Source organism: Mustelus asterias, chromosome 4 (genome assembly GCF_964213995.1).
Source record: "Mustelus asterias chromosome 4, sMusAst1.hap1.1, whole genome shotgun sequence".
Taxonomy (NCBI): domain Eukaryota; kingdom Metazoa; phylum Chordata; class Chondrichthyes; order Carcharhiniformes; family Triakidae; genus Mustelus; species Mustelus asterias.
Window position 1 is genome coordinate 129,324,492 of NC_135804.1, and position 17,006 is coordinate 129,341,497.

At 48.3% G+C, this 17,006-nt stretch overlaps 1 protein-coding gene across 1 annotated transcript in view; it reads right to left on the reverse strand.

The window, feature by feature from the left end:
• The window catches only part of mcf2a (MCF.2 cell line derived transforming sequence a), a 190,478-nt gene that overhangs the window by 11,875 nt on the left and 161,597 nt on the right, over positions 1-17,006 (reverse strand). Inside the window, exon 29 of the mRNA XM_078211752.1 lies at positions 7,555-7,655. Coding sequence (XP_078067878.1) covers positions 7,555-7,655 — 101 coding nt within the window. The remainder of the gene's footprint in view (positions 1-7,554; positions 7,656-17,006) is intronic.

Consider the following 17,006-nt stretch of genomic DNA (forward strand, 5'->3'; position numbering starts at 1 on the left):
ATCACAACAGCAATGGCCCCTGCCTCTGACTCCAAACATTATGGGCTGATGCGCCCACGTACTGCATCTCAACAAGCTGACACTCACAGAGCTGTAAAAGAAAATCTATGCTGTCGGAGAGGCTGCATTAAGGGAGCTCTGTGCTATTGAAACGTCTGTATTGAGTGGTACACTCTTGAGGCCAGTGCTGAAGGAGTGCCGCACTGTCAGAGGGTCAGTACTGAGGGAGTGCCGCACTGTCAGAGGGTCAGTACTGAGGGAGTGCCGCACTGTCAGAGGGTCAGTACTGAGGGAGTGCCGCACTGTCAGAGGGTCAGTACTGAGGGAGTGCCGCACTGTCACAGGGTCAGTACTGAGGGAGTGCTGCACTGTCAGAAGGTCAGTACTGAGGGAGTGCCGCACTGTCAGAAGGTCAGTGCTGAGGGAGTGCCGCACTGTCAGATGGTCAGTACTGAGGGAGTGTCACACTGTCAGAGGGTCAGTACTGAGGGAGTGCCGCACTGTCAGAGGGTCAGTACTGAGGGAGTGCCGCACTGTCACAGGGTCAGTACTGAGAGAGTGCTGCACTGTCAGAGGATCAGTACTGAGGGAGTGCCGCACTGTCAGAGGGTCAGTACTGAGGGAGTGCTGCACTGTCAGGGGGTCAATTCTAGGGAGCGCTGCACTGTCAGAGGGTCAGTACTGAGGGAGTGCTGCACTGTCAGAGGGTCCGTACTGAGGGAGCGTTGCACTGTCAGAGGGTCAGTACTGAGGGAGTGCTGCACTGTCAGAGGGTCAGTACTGAGGGAATGCTGCACTGTCAGAGCTGTCACTTTCGAGAAGAAACATTAAAAAAAAGCCCTGTCTGCCGTCTCACATGGACTGGTTATGAATTATGATGCTTGTATTGAATTGACATTGAAATAGGAAGCGTGGTGGTGCGTGTGTGTGTGTGTGAACGTGAGTATGTGAATGTGAGTGTGTGTGTGCGAGTGTGCGTATGCACGCGTGTGTATGTTTGTGTGTGTGCGAGCATGTGTGCGAGCGTGTGTGTGTGTGAGTGCATGTGCGTGTGGGTAAGTGAGTGTGTGTGTGTGTGAGAGTGTGTGTGTGTGTGAATGTGAGTGAGTGTGTGTGACTGAGTGTGTGTGTGTGGTTCTATGGGCTAATAGCCACACAATATCTCTTTGACACTTAAGCCTTGTCTGTGCAATCTGTCTTTAGCCTGGTGAATCTGTGTGCCATCCTCAAAAGCTATTGCATCCTGCTTGAGATGGACATTGAGCAAACTACAAGCAGCAGCGCCCAATGATACCAGCAGCCCAGCATTGATGCTGAGGAAAGTTGTCCTGCATCAGGTTCTGTGGGACTGTTATTTTCCTGAGAAAAAAAATCCACTGAAAAAGGATGGACAAGTACAACAAATAACTTAAAACACTAATAATGAAATGTACAATCATAAAATCCCTACAGTGCAGAAGGAGGCCATTCGGCCCATCGAGTCTGCACCGACAACAATCCCACCCAGGCTCTATCCCCATGACTCCATGCATTTACCTAGCTGGTCCCCCTGACACTAAGAGGCAAATTTAGCATGGCCAATTCACCTAATCCGCACATCTTTGGACTGTGGGGGGAAACTGGATCACTCAGAGGAAACCCACACAGACATGGGTCTATAGGCCCCCAAATAATAATGTTGAGGTGGGGAGGGCTATAAACAAGCAAATAATGGATGCATGCAAAAACGGAACGGCAATAATTATGGGGGACTTCAACCTGCATATTGACTGGCTGACTCAAGTTGGAAGGGGTGGGATGGCGGAAGAGTTCTTAGAATGCTGTCGGGATAGTTACCTTGAACAGTATGTTACAGAACCGACGAGGGAACGAGTTATCTTAGATCTGGTAATGTGTAACGAGGTAGGTAGAATTAAGGATGTTCTTGTGAAGGACCCTCTTGGGTCAAGTGATCACAATATGGTCGAATTTCTGATACAAATGGAAGAGGAGAAAGTAGGGTGCCATACCAGTGTCCTCTGTTTGAACAGACGGAAGTACGATAGGATGAGGACTGAATTGGCTAAGGTGGATTGGGAGAGCAGACTGGTAGGTAGGACAGCTGAGGAACAGTGGAGGATTTTTAAGGAGATCCTTTTCAGTACTCAGCAACAATATATTCCGGTGATAAAGAAGGACTGTAAGAAAAGGGATAACCAGCCGTGGATAACGAAGGAAATTAAGGAGAGTATTAAATTAAAGACTGATGCGTACAGAGTGGCCAAAAATAGTGGAGAATCGGAAGATTGGGAAAACTTTAAGAAACAACAAAGAACGACTAAGAAAGCGATAAAGAAAGGAAAGATAGGTTATGAAGCTAGGCTAGCTCTAAATATAAAAAATGATAGTAAAAGCTTTTACAAATATATAAAAAGGAATAGAGTGGCAAGAGTGAATGTTGAACCCTTGGAGGACAAGAGGGGGGATTTAATAGTGGGAAATGAGGAAATGGCTGAAATTTTAAATACGTTTTTTGTGTCGGTCTTCACGGTGGAAGACACAAATAGTTTACCGAATATTAACGATAGAGGGTTGGTCGGAGGAGAGGTACTCAATACAATTAATGTTACCAGGGAAGCAGTGCTTGGTAGACTAACGGGACTGAAGGTGGAAAAGTCCTCAGGCCTGGATGGAATGCATCCCAGGGTACTGAAAGAAATGTCAGAGGTAATAGCAGATGTGTTAGTGGTTATTTATCAAAATTCGTTGGATTCTGGGGTAGTGCCGGTGGATTGGAAAACGGCTAATGTTACACCGCTGTTTAAAAAAGGAAATAGATAAAAGGCGGGTAACTACAGGCCGGTTAGCGTAACGTCTGTAGTTGGGAAAATGCTGGAATCCATCATTAAAGAAGAAATAGCAGGCCATCTGGATAAGAATGGTTCGATTAAGCAGACGCAGCATGGATTCATGAGGGGAAAGTCGTGCTTGACAAACTTGTTGGATTTTTATGAAGATGTGACTAGTGCGGTTGACGGAGGGGAACCGGTGGATGCGGTGTTTTTGGATTTCCAAAAGGCGTTTGATAAGGTGCCTCACAAAAGGTTGCTGAAGAAGATTGGTTCACACGGAGTTGGGGGTAGGGTGTTAGCGTGGATTGGGGATTGGCTATCCGACAGGAAGCAGGGAGTCGGAATAAATGGGTGCTTTTCTGGTTGGCAGATGGTAACTAGTGGCGTGCCGCAGGGATCAGTACTGGGGCCTCAACTATTTACCATTTATATAGACGATCTGGAGGAGGGGACTGAGTGTAGGGTAACAAAGTTTGCAGACGACACAAAGATAAGTGGAAAAGTGAATCGTGTGGAGGGTGTAGAAGGTCTGCAGAGAGATTTGGACAGGCTGAGTGAGTGGGCGAGGATCTGGCAGATGGAGTATAACGTTGACAAATGCAAGGTTATTCACTTTGGAGGAAATAATAGCAAATTGGATTATTATCTAAATGGAAAAAAATTACAACATGCTACTGTGCAAAGGGACCTGGGGGTCCTTGTGCACGAGACGCAAAAACCCAGTCTGCAGGTGCAAAAGGTGATCAAGAAGGCAAATGGGATGTTAGCCTATATCGCAAGGGGGATAGAATATAAAAGCAGATATGTCTTGCTGCATCTGTACAGGGCATTGGTGAGGCCGCAGCTGGAATACTGTGTGCAGTATTGGTCCCCTTATTTGCGGAAGGATATATTGGCCTTGGAGGGAGTGCAGAGAAGGTTCACCAGGTTGATACCAGAGATGAGGGGTATTGATTATGAGGAGAGATTGAGCAGATTGGGTTTGTACTCGTTGGAATTTAGAAGGCTGAGGGGGGATCTTATAGAGACCTATAAGATAATGAAGAGGCTGGATAGGATAGAGGTGGAGAGATTCTTTCCACTTAGAAAGGAAGCTAGAACTACAGGGCACAGCCTCAAAATAAAGGAGGGTCAGTTTAGGACAGAGTTGAGGAGGAACTTCTTCTCTCAGAGGGTGGTAAATCTCTGGAATTCTCTGGCCACTGAAGTGGTGGAGGCTACCTCGTTGAATATGTTTAAATCACGGATAGATGGATTCCTGATCGGTAAGGGAATTAGGGGTTATGGGTATCAGGTGGGTAAGTGGAACTGATCCACTTCAGATCAGCCATGATCTTATTGAATGGCGGGGCAGGCTCGAGGGGCTAGATGGCCTACTCCTATTTCTTATGTTCTTATGGGGAAAACATGCAAACTCCGCACAGTGATTCAAGACCGGAATTGAACATGGGTCCCTGGTGCTGTGAGGCGGCAGTGCTAACCTCTGTGCCACTGTGACGCCCATGTATGCCTCTATCTCAAGGTGGGCTGGCTGCACGGTGGTGATGTGGAGATGCCGGCTTTGGACTGGGGTAAACACAATAAGAAGTCTCACAACACCAGGTTAAAGTCCAACAGGTCTATTTGGTAGCAAAAGCCACTCAGCACAGGGACCTGGGTTCGATTCCCAGCTTGGGTGACTGTCTGTGCAGAGTCTGCACATCCTCCCAGTTTCTGCGTGGGTTTCCCCCGGGTGCTCCGGTTTCCTCCCACAGTCCAAAAGACGAACTGGTTAGGTGCATTGGTCATGCTAAATTCTCCCTCAGTGTACCCGAGCAGGTGCTCGAGTGTGGCGACTGGGGGATTTTCACAGTAACTTCATTGTAGTGTTAATGTAAGCCTACTTGTGACATGAATACTTAAACTTTAAAACTAGAATATGAGTTACGTTCCGCCCAGCATTCAGTCTTGCTGGGTCAGCGACTTTATTCTCTGCTTCTAACTCTTCATTTTGGAATGCAGGAAACTTCTGGAAATCTTTCCCTTTCGCTGCCTACACTTCCTGAATTCCCTCACTTTCCTTTTCTGTCTCGAGCACTTTGGGCGGATTTTTCCCGGCCGTGGGGCGAGTGCGGCCGGAAAATCCCGCCTTGAGGATTTTAATGAACTGCAGTCCATTCATTGGGCTTTGCATCTTGACATAACAATGGATTAAACAATCTGTAGGCTCTATGACACTGGCAATCACTTCCTGGCTTCGAATTGGAGGCTGCTTTTCAATGGGTAAAATAAAATAACTAAATATAAAATAAATACTGTATAAATGTAAATTAGATAACACGTACCACCCTCTTTTTGAACAGTGTCTCGAATCCACTCGATTCACTGGGTTCTGGGATGGTTTCTGCTCTAATGTGAGATCTGCAGATGCTGCCAGATGTGGGGCAGGAGGTGCGGGAAAGGTCAGTTTGATGAGTCTCCTATTGGAGGCAATGATGAATTTCATCATCCACGTCTGCCTTTAAGGGAATGATGTGAAAAATGGGATCCAATTTTCCGGGATATTACAGTTGATCTAAGCTGCTGTGGGAGCTTGCTGCAAGAGGATCTATGTTTCCTAGGTGTGTAGCGGGAGGCGCATTTTCTCAGCGAGCTCAGACACAGAATCATTGAATCCCTACAGTGCAGAAGGAGGCCATTCGGCGCATCGAGTCTGCACCGACCACAATCCCACTCAGGCCCTATTCCTGTAACCCTTCATATTTACCCTGCTAATCCCCCTGATACTAGGGTTAACCTAATCCGCACATCTTTGAGGAAATCGGAGCACCCGGGGGAAACCCACGCAGACGTGGGGAGAATGTGCAAACACAGTGACCCGAGGCCGGAATTGAACTCAGGTCCCTAATCATTGTGCCACCGTGCTGCCCATACAGGTATCTTCTGCGTATAGAAGCTCAGTGCCTGATGTTGGAGTGATTTGGGCTTTGAACTGAAGACAATGTAAGTTGAGCAGCCAGATCCTGGTGTAGTTAATGAGACAAGGGGCCAAGGTCATCAATGACCCTGAAAGGTTTGTGTAAAGACTGCTGGATGTTTTCTTTCTTCTCCTCGTGGTAGTTAATGGTATCGTTGAGCAACCTGTTCACTCTGTAGCTGCAATCGCTGTTTGAATCAACCTCGGTGAAGATTTCCATTTCCTCTTCGATGGGTTGGAAAGCTAACAGTTTTGTTTCATTGAGAAATTCCAAGCAGTTGGTGTTTCAGTGCGATCTTCCTCTGCAGCTCCCTGGCTCTCGAGCCACATTGAGCCTTCATTGGACAATTCCTCTCTGTGCGATTCAAGCAATTCCACCACACCAGCCTCCTCCACTTTATCAAAGCCAAGCTCCCTCGCCAAGGTGATGATTCCATGCTGAACGTCAGGGACGGTGCTGTGAAATCCTCCGTAATTGCGAACACACTTGGGCCATACATTCCAGCACACACTGTTCATACACAACAATGCAACTCCTTCCCACAAATCAGCCATATTCTCCAGCGAAAACACAAGGAGAGAAAATCTCGAGGCAGCAACTCATCCAGAGCTCCATCGTCCGTGGTGCTCTCTCCTATTTGAGGCAGAACCTTCCGAGCGCAGATCGACATTAACAGCCATCTATGTACTCACACATAGTTCTCAGTATCAGAGGAGGTAGTCTAAGCACTTACCAATATCGGCTGTTCATTCTTCAGTCTTTAAACAATTTCCAACCGCGAATTTCATTCCTCAGTGAGCTTTTGTCTTGCCTTAGTGACAGCAGGCTCTCTATCATCACACATGGGGCATTTCTGTCACGTTTAAGAGTGATTCGAAGGGATTGAAGCATTAAATCATCTGAACGCTTCAATCAGAAGCTTTAAAAAACCCAAACAACTTGAAAATAACGTTTCTTTTTCCACCCGAGACAAAGCTGGACAGTTCAAATTCATCAGAAGATTGCAGAGTTCAAACCTACTGGTTTTCTCTGGAAAGGTAAATATTGCACCCTGGATTTTGCCTAACAAGTGCCTGAACCAAGGACACAATCTTACCCGCAGCAAATGCCTCTCTTATTAACTTTAACATTGAATCACTACCTCACCTGATCACAGTTACACAACAGTCACACCTGGAGATAGCAAATTGCAGAGTCAGGATCTGCACACGAATCCAAACTTCCACTTTCCCCTGAAAAGAATGGGGTAGAGTGTATCATTGTTCCTAACAAACAAACCACTGACAGAACTGCTGTCTGGATCTCTCATTCACTCCAAAATTACACCTTGTAATCCACCTGATGTCACCTACGCAATGTAGCAGGACTGTACAAAAACCAGCATCATTATCAATGTCACCATTCTGTGCGTGACATTGTAATGAAAAGACGTGAAGTGAATTGACTTTAGCCAAGTTCAGATGTAAACTTCTAGAATATTCTCCCCCAGAAAAGCTGTAAGGCTTTGGTGGGTCAGGATGAAGGGGGTCAAATGAGAATTCCAAAACAGATTAATCATTTTTTTGTCAAAGAAGGGCAGAAAGCTATTAAGGTTCATGGATCTGGGATGGATAGGTGGAGTTGAGGTGCAGACAACCCACAATCTAATTGGATGAAGAAAGAGACTTGAGGGGCTGAATGGCCTTCTCCTGTTGCAATGTTGAGCAGCGCCATATGCAACACAAGGTTTCCAGTCCAATATCTGGTTGTGAGTGTTGTCTCCTTACCTGATGAGCTGGTGGCTTGAGAGCGACAGTCACCAACAATGATCTGTAAACTGTTGACAGAAATCCAAGCTTGTTGTCCCCGGTTCAGGTTTTTCACAAACCTTTGAATATTACAGAGTGTGTGTGTTAACCATTAAGCCATTTTCGTTGCTAAAACAATCCAAAAGCTAGCTCCACTGCCCTGATACCTCGCATGCTATCTCCTTCCAATACTGACCTCCAGTGCCTTTAAAAGGTGCAATCTGTGGTAAAATATTCCATACTCCAAAAGTTCTAAAGAAAATATAGCAAATGATTGAAATTAAACTGGAGCACCAGTCACTTCTGTGACTCATGTTGATAGGAAGTGGTTCTATGTAAGGATTGTGTTTAGATCACTGTTTGTTATTTTATAAATGATTCGGAATCTGAAGTACAGATAAAGGGGAACCAGTAGACGTATACAAGAGTCAGGATAAGAAGGTCATTTTTAGGATGGCAACCTGTAACTAGTGGAGTGCCACAGGGATCAGTGCGGGGGCCACAATTATTTACAATACGTATTCATGACTTGGAAGCGAATGTACGATTGCCAAGTCTACAGATGACACAAAAATAGGTGGGAAGGCAAGTGGTGAGCATGACACAGAGTCTGCAGAGGAATACAGACAGATGGATGAGTGGCAAAAATTTGGCAGATGGAATATAATGTGGGAAAATATGAAGTTATGCACTTTAGTAGGAATAATAAAGGAATTGAATATTATTTAAATGGAGAAAGACTGCAGAAAGCTGCAGCACAGAGGGGTTTGGGGTCCTTGTGCATAAATCACAAAAAGCTAGCATACAAGTTGAGCAGGTAATTGGGAAGGCAAATGGACATATAACGCTACTACCATCACTGAATGCCCCTATTAACAACATCCATTGACTGTGAATTCTGCAGAGAGTAACTCACTCCTGACTTCAAAATCCCTGCCCACCATCTACAGGGTACAAGTCAGGAGTGCGATGGAACACTCTCCACTTTCCTGGATGAGTGCAGCTCCAACAACACTCAAGAAGCTTGACACCATCCAGGACAAAGCAGCCCGCTTGATTGGCACCCCATTCACCACCTTAAATATTCACTCCCTCCACCACCAATGCACAGGAGCAGCAGTATGTACCATCTACAAGATGCACTGCAGCAACTCATGAAGGCTCCTTCGACAGCATCTTTCAAACCCATGAACTCTACCATCTAGATAGACGAGGACAGCACACATGGGAACAAAACCACCTGGAGGTTCCCCTCCAAGTCACTCACCATCCTGATTTGGAAATATATCACCGTTCCTTCACTGTCGCTGGGTCAAAATCATAGAACTCCCTCTCTAACAGCACTGTAGGTGTGCCTACAACAGAAGGACTGCAGATGTTCATGAAGGCATCTCACCACCTCCTTCTCAAGAACAATTAGGGATGGGCAATAAATCCTGGCCAGCCAGCAATGCCTGCATTCCTTTGAAGAATTACAAAAAAAGATGAGGGAGAAATATGCTGATAGCCAGAGCTGAAGTAGGAAGAGAGGAGACCCATGTGGATTATAAGCACTGGCCAGGCCTGTTCTTAATGAAGGCCTAATGGCCTGTCCCTCTGCTGTAAGTAATCTGTCCTTGGTGATTTTGATTTGATTCGATTTATTATTGTCACATGTATTAGCATACAGTGAAAAGTATTGTTTCTTGCACGTTATATAGACAAAACATACCATTCATAGAGAAGGAAATGAGAGAGTGCAGAATGTAGTTTTACAGTCATAGCTAGGGTGTAGAGAAAGAACAACTTAATGCAAGGTAAGTCCATTCAAAAGTCTGACAGCAGCAGGGAAGAAGCTGTTCTTGAGCTGGTTGGTACGTAATATCTCAGACTTTTGTATCTTTTTCCCGAAGGAAGAAGGTGGAAGAGAGAATGTCTGGGGTGTATGGGATCCTTAATTATGCTGGCTGCTTTGCTGAGGCAGCGGGAAGTGTAGACAGAGTCAATGGATGGGAGGCTAAGTTTGCGTGATGGATTGGGCTACATTCACGAGCAGGAGCCATACCAAGCTGTGATACAACCAGAAAGAATGCTTTTTATGGTGCATCTGTAAAAGTTGGTGGGAGACACTAAAAAGAGTCGCATAAAAGGCGCTAAATAAATGTAAGTTATTGCTGTTGCCACTGGGCCTGTTTTTGTTTTATAGACCATTGAGTGTCTTATAGATTTCACATTGGAAACCTGCTCAAGGCCAGTACTTTCAGCTGAATACAGACACAGTTCCTTCCAACAACATTTCCACATCTGCAATGTTGCAACAAAAAAGATAAAACAGCCAACATTGTGTACATTGGCAGGGTCATAGTCTCGCCAAGATGTGATCATTGGTTATTAAGTGGTGCGATTCGGTAATAAATTTGTAAGAAATGCAGGCCCAGAGTACAATTGAAACTGACATTTTCCTCACGCTCTCCATCTCACTCATTTCATTCCTCATTAATCTGAGTCAGGGGAACATTCTCCAATAGCGAGAGATGACAAGGTGAAGGAGTGTGAGGAAAGGGTGGGCCATCGATGTCTACCGGATTCCTCTTCACCCTCTGGCCATTGGATTCAACAATTCACCGCAATGCAACAAATCCTGAATTGAACCGCACACTCCTCCTTTGTGAATAGGTTTGCTGCAGTCAGTGAGTCACACACTTGTCTTTCACCCTGCATCGTGATGCACTATCAACACCCAGAGACGGAATCTGGAATAATAGGCTTTTATTAACTATAAAAGGGAACTAACTCTACAGTAAACTCTAACCGAGGGACCGGACCAGAATGAGGCGAAGGGGAGGAGCAGCCACCTTTATACCCCAGTGAACAGGGGAGGAGCCTCAGGCAGCACCGGTAGGGGTGTGTCCAGTCATCAGGACATAACAGTGGTTTACCACATTCATCCCCTGTTTAAAAAAAAGAGTCCAGCGGGGGTGAGATGGGTGGAACTATATATACACAGAGTCACAGATTAAGTCGTTTCGGTAGCTTGATCCGCCGCTGCGACCGCCGTAGTGTAGTTTGCGATGTCGGTTCCGATGGCCGCGAAGTCAGTTGCGGAGATTGAGGTGTCGGTTCGGGCGCCAAAACCCGATTATCGGACCCATCCACAGCCTCGTCCAACTGCCGGGTGCGTGGTGACGGTTCCCGGTGCTCAGGCGGAATTGGTAGGGCTAGGGAACCGTGGTGCACCAAAAAAGTTTCTTTGTTGGTTAAAAAGAAAAAGGAGGCTTATGTTCGGATGAGACGTGAGCACTCGGGTAGTGCACTAGAAAGCTTTAGATTGGCTAAGAGGGAGTTGAAGAGCGAGCTTAGAAGGGCTAAAAGGGGACATGAGAAGACTTTGGCGGATAGGGTTAAAGAGAATCCTAAGGCGTTCTATAGGTATGTCAAGAACAGAAGGTTGGTTAGGGCAAGTTTAGGGCCAGTTATAGATGGCAGAGGGAAGTTATGTGTGGAACCGGAGGAGATTGGTGAAGCATTGAACCAATATTTCTCTTCGGTGTTCACGCAAGGGGACATGAATATAGCTGAGGAGGACACTGGGTTGCAAGGGAGTAGAATAGACAGTATTACAGTTGATAAGGAGGATGTGCAGGATATTCTGGAGGGTCTGAAAATAGATAAATCCCCTGGTCCGGATGGGATTTATCCAAGGATTCTCTGGGAGGCAAGAGAAGTGATTGCAGAGCCTCTGGCTCTGATCTTCAGGTCGTCGTTGGCCTCTGGTATAGTACCAGAAGATTGGAGGTTAGCGAATGTTGTCCCATTGTTTAAGAAGGGGAACAGAGACTTCCCCGGGAATTATAGACCGGTAAGTCTCACTTCTGTTGTCGGCAAGATGTTGGAAAAAATTATAAGGGATAGGATTTATAGTTATTTGGAGAGTAATGAATTGATAGGTGATAGTCAGCATGGTTTTGTGGCAGGTAGGTCGTGCCTTACTAACCTTATTGAGTTTTTTGAGAAAGTGACCAAGGAGGTGGATGGGGGCAAGGCAGTGGACGTGGTATATATGGATTTTAGTAAGGCGTTTGATAAGGTTCACCATGGTAGGCTTCTGCAGAAAATGCAGATGTATGGGATTGGGGGTGATCTAGGAAATTGGATCAGGAATTGGCTAGCGGATAGGAAACAGAGGGTGGTGGTTGATAGTAAATATTCATCATGGAGTGCGGTTACAAGTGGTGTACCTCAGGGATCTGTTTTGGGGCCACTGCTGTTTGTAATATTTATTAATGATCTGGATGAGGGTATAGTTGGGTGGATTAGCAAATTTGCTGATGACACCAAAGTCGGTGGTGTGGTAGACAGTGAGGAAGGGTGTCGTAGTTTGCAGGAAGACTTAGACAGGTTGCAAAGTTGGGCCGAGAGGTGGCGGATGGAGTTTAATGCGGAGAAGTGTGAGGTAATTCACTTTGGTAGGAATAACAGATGTGTTGAGTATAGGGCTAACGGGAGGACTTTGAATAGTGTGGAGGAGCAGAGGGATGGATCTAGGTGTATGTGTGCATAGATCCCTGAAAGTTGGGAATCAAGTAGATAAGGTTGTTAAGAAGGCATATGGTGTCTTGGCGTTTATTGGTAGGGGGATTGAATTTAGGAGTCGTAGCGTTATGTTGCAACTGTACACAACTCTGGTGCGGCCGCACTTGGAGTACTGTGTGCAGTTCTGGTCCCCACATTACAGGAAGGATGTGGAGGCTTTGGAGAGGGTGCAGAGGAGGTTTACCAGGATGTTGCCTGGTATGGAGGGGAGATCCTATGAGGAGAGGCTGAGGGATTTGGGATTGTTTTCGCTGGAAAGGCGGCGGCTAAGAGGGGATCTTATTGAAACATATAAGATGATTAGAGGTTTAGATAGGGTGGATAGTGATAGCCTTTTTCCTCTGATGGAGAAATCCAGCACGAGGGGGCATGGCTTTAAATTGAGGGGGGGTAGTTATAGAACCGATGTCAGGGGTAGGTTCTTTACCCAGAGGGTGGTGAGGGATTGGAATGCCCTGCCAGCATCAGTAGTAAATGCGCCTAGTTTGGGGGCGTTTAAGAGATCCGTAGATAGGTTCATGGACGAAAAGAAATTGGTTTAGGTTGGAGGGTCACAGTTTTTTTTTTTAACTGGTCGGTGCAACATCGTGGGCCGAAGGGCCTGTTCTGCGCTGTAATGTTCTATGTTCTATGTTCTATGTACACAGGGGTGAGAGGTGTGAGCACTGACCCTGGCGCTGTTTGGAGACCAAAAGATTTTGGGGCTGCGGGGTTGAGGGGCGGAGTGGACTCCGGGGCACCCGCGGGTGCCAGGTCTCGAATCGAGACTGTGTCCTCTTGCCCATCGGGATACGCCACGTAGGCAGATTGGGGGTTGGCGTGGAGGAGCTGGACCCTATCGATCAGGGGATCCGACTTCCGGGTCCAAACATGCCTCCGGAGCAGAACAGGGCTGGGGTACACCAGCCACGACGGTAGGGATGACCCCGAGGACGACTTCCTGGGGAACGCGAACATTCGTTTGTGGGGAGTGGCATTGGTTGCTGTACACAGGAGGGACCTAATCGAGTGTAGTGCATCAGGGAGGACCTCTTGCCAGCGGGTGACTGGAAGACCCTTAGACCACAGAGCTAGTAGAACGGCCTTCCAGACTGTTGCGTTCTCTCTTTCCACCTGTCCGTTTCCCTGGGGGTTGTAGCTGGTGGTCCTACTCGAGGCTATGCCTTTAGAGAGTAGGTACTGACGGAGCTCATCACTCATGAAGGAGGATCTCCGGTCGTTGTGGATGTAGCTGAGGTAACCGAACAGAGTGAAGAGACCTGCCCTGACGACTGTGGCCGAGGTCATATCCGGGCAGGGAATGGCAAAGGGGAAACGTGAATATTCATCTATCACATTCAGAAAATAGATATTGGTCAGAAGAGGGGAGGGGCCCTTTGAAGTCGACGCTTAGGCATTCAAAAGGGCGGGTGGCTTTTATGAGGTGCGCTCTATCTGGCCGATAGAAGTGCGGCTTGCACTCTGCGCAGACCTGGCAGTGTTTAGTTACAGACCTGACTTCCTCAACGGAGTAGGGAAGGTTGCGGGCTTTAATAAAATGGAAAAGCCTGGTGATCCCCGGGTGGCAGAGGTCATTGTGGAGAGCCTGCAACCGGTCCACCTGCGCGCTGCCACATGTTCCACGGGACAGGGCATTCGGGGGCTCATTGAGCTTCCCGGGCCGGTACAAGATATCGTAATTGTAGGTGGAGAGTTCGATTCTCCACCTCAATATTTTATCATTTTTGATCTTGCCCCGCTGTGTATTATTGAACATGAAGGCGACGGATCGTTGGTCCGTGAGCAGGGTGAACCGTTTACCAGCTAAGTAATGGCGCCAGTGCCGTACAGCTTCCACTATGGCTTGGGCCTCTTTTTCGACAGAGGAGTGTCGAATTTCAGGGCCTTGGAGGGTTCGGGAAAAGAAGGCCACGGGTCTGCCCGCCTGGTTAAGAGTGGCGGCTAGGGCGAAGTCAGACGCATCGCTCTCCACCTGGAACGGGATGGATTCGTCTATATCAGCTTTGATGCGATCGAAGGCCAGACGGGCCTCTGCCGTCAGGGGAAAAGATGCGGATTTGATCAGCGGACGGGCTTTGTCCACATAATTGGGGACCCACTGGGCATAGTACGAGAAGAAGCCCAGGCATCTTCTCAGTGCTTTGATGCTAGTGGGGAAGGGGAGTTCCAGGAGGGGACGCATACGTTCGGGATCGGGGCCAATGACCCCGTTGTCCACCACGTACCCGAGGATGGCAAGGCGGTGTGTGCGGAATACACACTTCTCCTTATTATAGGTCAGGTTAAGGAGATTTGCTGTGCAGGAATTTGTGGAGGTTGGCGTCGTGGTCCTGCTGATCATGGCCGCAGATGGTGACGTTATCCAGGTACGGGAAGGTAGCCCGTAGCCCGTTCTGGTCCACCATTCGGTCCATCTCACGCTGGAAGACCGAGACCCCATTAGTGATGCCGAAAGGGACCCTAAGGAAATGGTATAGGTGACCATCCGCCTCAAAGGCCGTATATGGCCTGTCCTCCGGGTGGATCGGGTGCTGGTGGTATGCCGACTTCAAGTCAATGGTGGAGAACACCCGTCAGATATGCAAGGAAAAGGGTATGCGTCCAGCTGCATCTATCGATTAATGGTCTGACTGTAGTCAATAACCATTCTGTGTTTCTCACCAGACTTTACGACTACCACTTGAGCTCTCCAGGGGCTGGTACTGGCCTGAATGATCCCCTCCTTGAGGAGCCGTTGGACCTCGGACCTGATAAAGGCCCTGTCTCCAGCACTATACTGCCTGCTCTTGGTGGCGATAGGCTTGCAACCAGGGGCAAGATTAGCGAACAGAGAGGGATTGGTGATTTTAAGAGTTGAGAGACTGCAGGTTGTGCGCGGTGGGCAATTTTGAAACTGCTGGTTGCGGACGGAGAGCGGGGGAAGAGGCCCATTATAAATCATAGTCACACTCCTCAGGTGGGTCAGGAAATCCAGCCCCAAGAGTACAGCCGCGCAGATATGAGGCAGCACGAGGAGCCTGAAATTCTCATATACCGTGCCCCTCACCATCAGGGTCACTACGCAGTATCCGAGGACATTTACGGAGCGGGATTGCGATGCCATGGAAATCGTTTGTTTGACGGGCCGCACGGAAAGGGCGTATCGACTCACCGTATCAGGGTGAATAAAGCTCTCTGTGCTCCCACTGTCAAACAAACAATGCTCCACGTGGCCATTTACCTGGATGTCCATTATGGACCTGGCGAGTTGGTGAGGCTGGGACTGGTCCAGGGTAATCGTCGCCACTGTCGAGGCATGTGAGAAGTCACAGGCTGCTGACGACGTCGGAGATGGCCGCCCCCGTGGGTCGCACGCGGCTGATGGCGTCGAAGATGGCGGCCCCCGCGGGTCGCACGCAGCCGATATCATCCAAGATGGCGGCCCCCGCGGGTCGCACGCAGCCGATATCATCCAAGATGGCGGTCCCCGCGGGTCACACGCGGCCGATGTCGTCCAAGATGGCGGCTCTTGTGGGTCGCACACGGTGCTACTGGACCTTGAGGTGGACTTTGCCCGGCAGACCTTCGCATAGTGGCCCTTCTTCCCACATGCGGAGCAGAACGAATCCTTCGCCGGGCAGTTTCGTCGGGGGTGCTTTCCTAGGCCGCAGAAGTAGCATTTTGGACCACTGGAGACTGCCGCAGCAGTAGAGTGGTGGACTGCACGTGGCGTGGTGTGGGTCAGGAGCCCGCTTGAGTACTGGGGAGGTAGTGGCAGCGGTGCCCACGATGTGCTCACGTGGTCGGGGGTGTAAGCTTCAAGATTACGGGAGACCAGCTCCAGCGATTCGGCTAGCGCCACGGTTTTCTGCAGGTCCTGCCCACCCTCTTCCAGCAGCCGCTGTCGGATATAACTCGACCCGATGCCCGTGACGTAGGCGTCCCGGATTAAGTCCTCCGTGGTTTGGGCAGCTGATACTGCCGTACAGTTGCAGGCCCGGGCGAGCACCCGCAATGCGCGCAGAAATTGGTCGCACGACTCACCCGGCTGTTGTCGGCGTGTAGCTAGTAGATGTCGTGCGTAGACCTCATTAGGCCGCTTGTGGTATTGGCCTTTTAGCAGTTCGATTGCGGCCGTATACGTGTCGGCGTCCCGGATGGTAGCATACACGACGGCGCTTACTCGTGCGTGGAGCATGTGGAGTTTGTCAGCCTCGGACTGGACGACAGCAGAGGCGTCGAGGAAAGCCTGGAAACATTTTAGCCAGTGATCAAAACTATCAGAGGCTCCCACGGCTTGAGGGTCCAACTCGAGTTTGTCTGGCTTCAAGAGTTCCTCCATCACAAGAAAATTTTAATATAGTTAATAAAATTGATGCACTATCAACACCCAGAGACGGAATCTGGAATAATAGGCTTTTATTAACTATAAAAGGGAACTAACTCTACGGTAAACTCTAACCAAGAGACCGGACCAGAATGAGGCGAAGGGGAGGAGCAGCCACCTTTATACCCCAGTGAACAGGAGAGGAGCCTCAGGCAGCACCGGTAGGGGTGTGTCCAGTCTTCAGGGCATAACAGTGGTTATCAGAACATAACAGTGGTTATCAGAACATAACAGTGGTTATCAGGACATAACAGTGGTTTACCAGCGCAAAGGTTCAAACGCTCACTCTGAGCCAACAGTCCCAATGCCGCACTCAGAGACTGCCTCACTGTCAGAGGTGAGACTTTCAAAGGAGATGTTAAATAAAGGCTGTGCCGCCCCGCTCAAGTGGAGATAAAGGATCCTGTGACACGATTTCAAAGACAAGGACGGGAGCTTTCCCCGGTGCTCAAACTAATTGTTATCATAACCAATGACATCGGAGCTGCTTAAC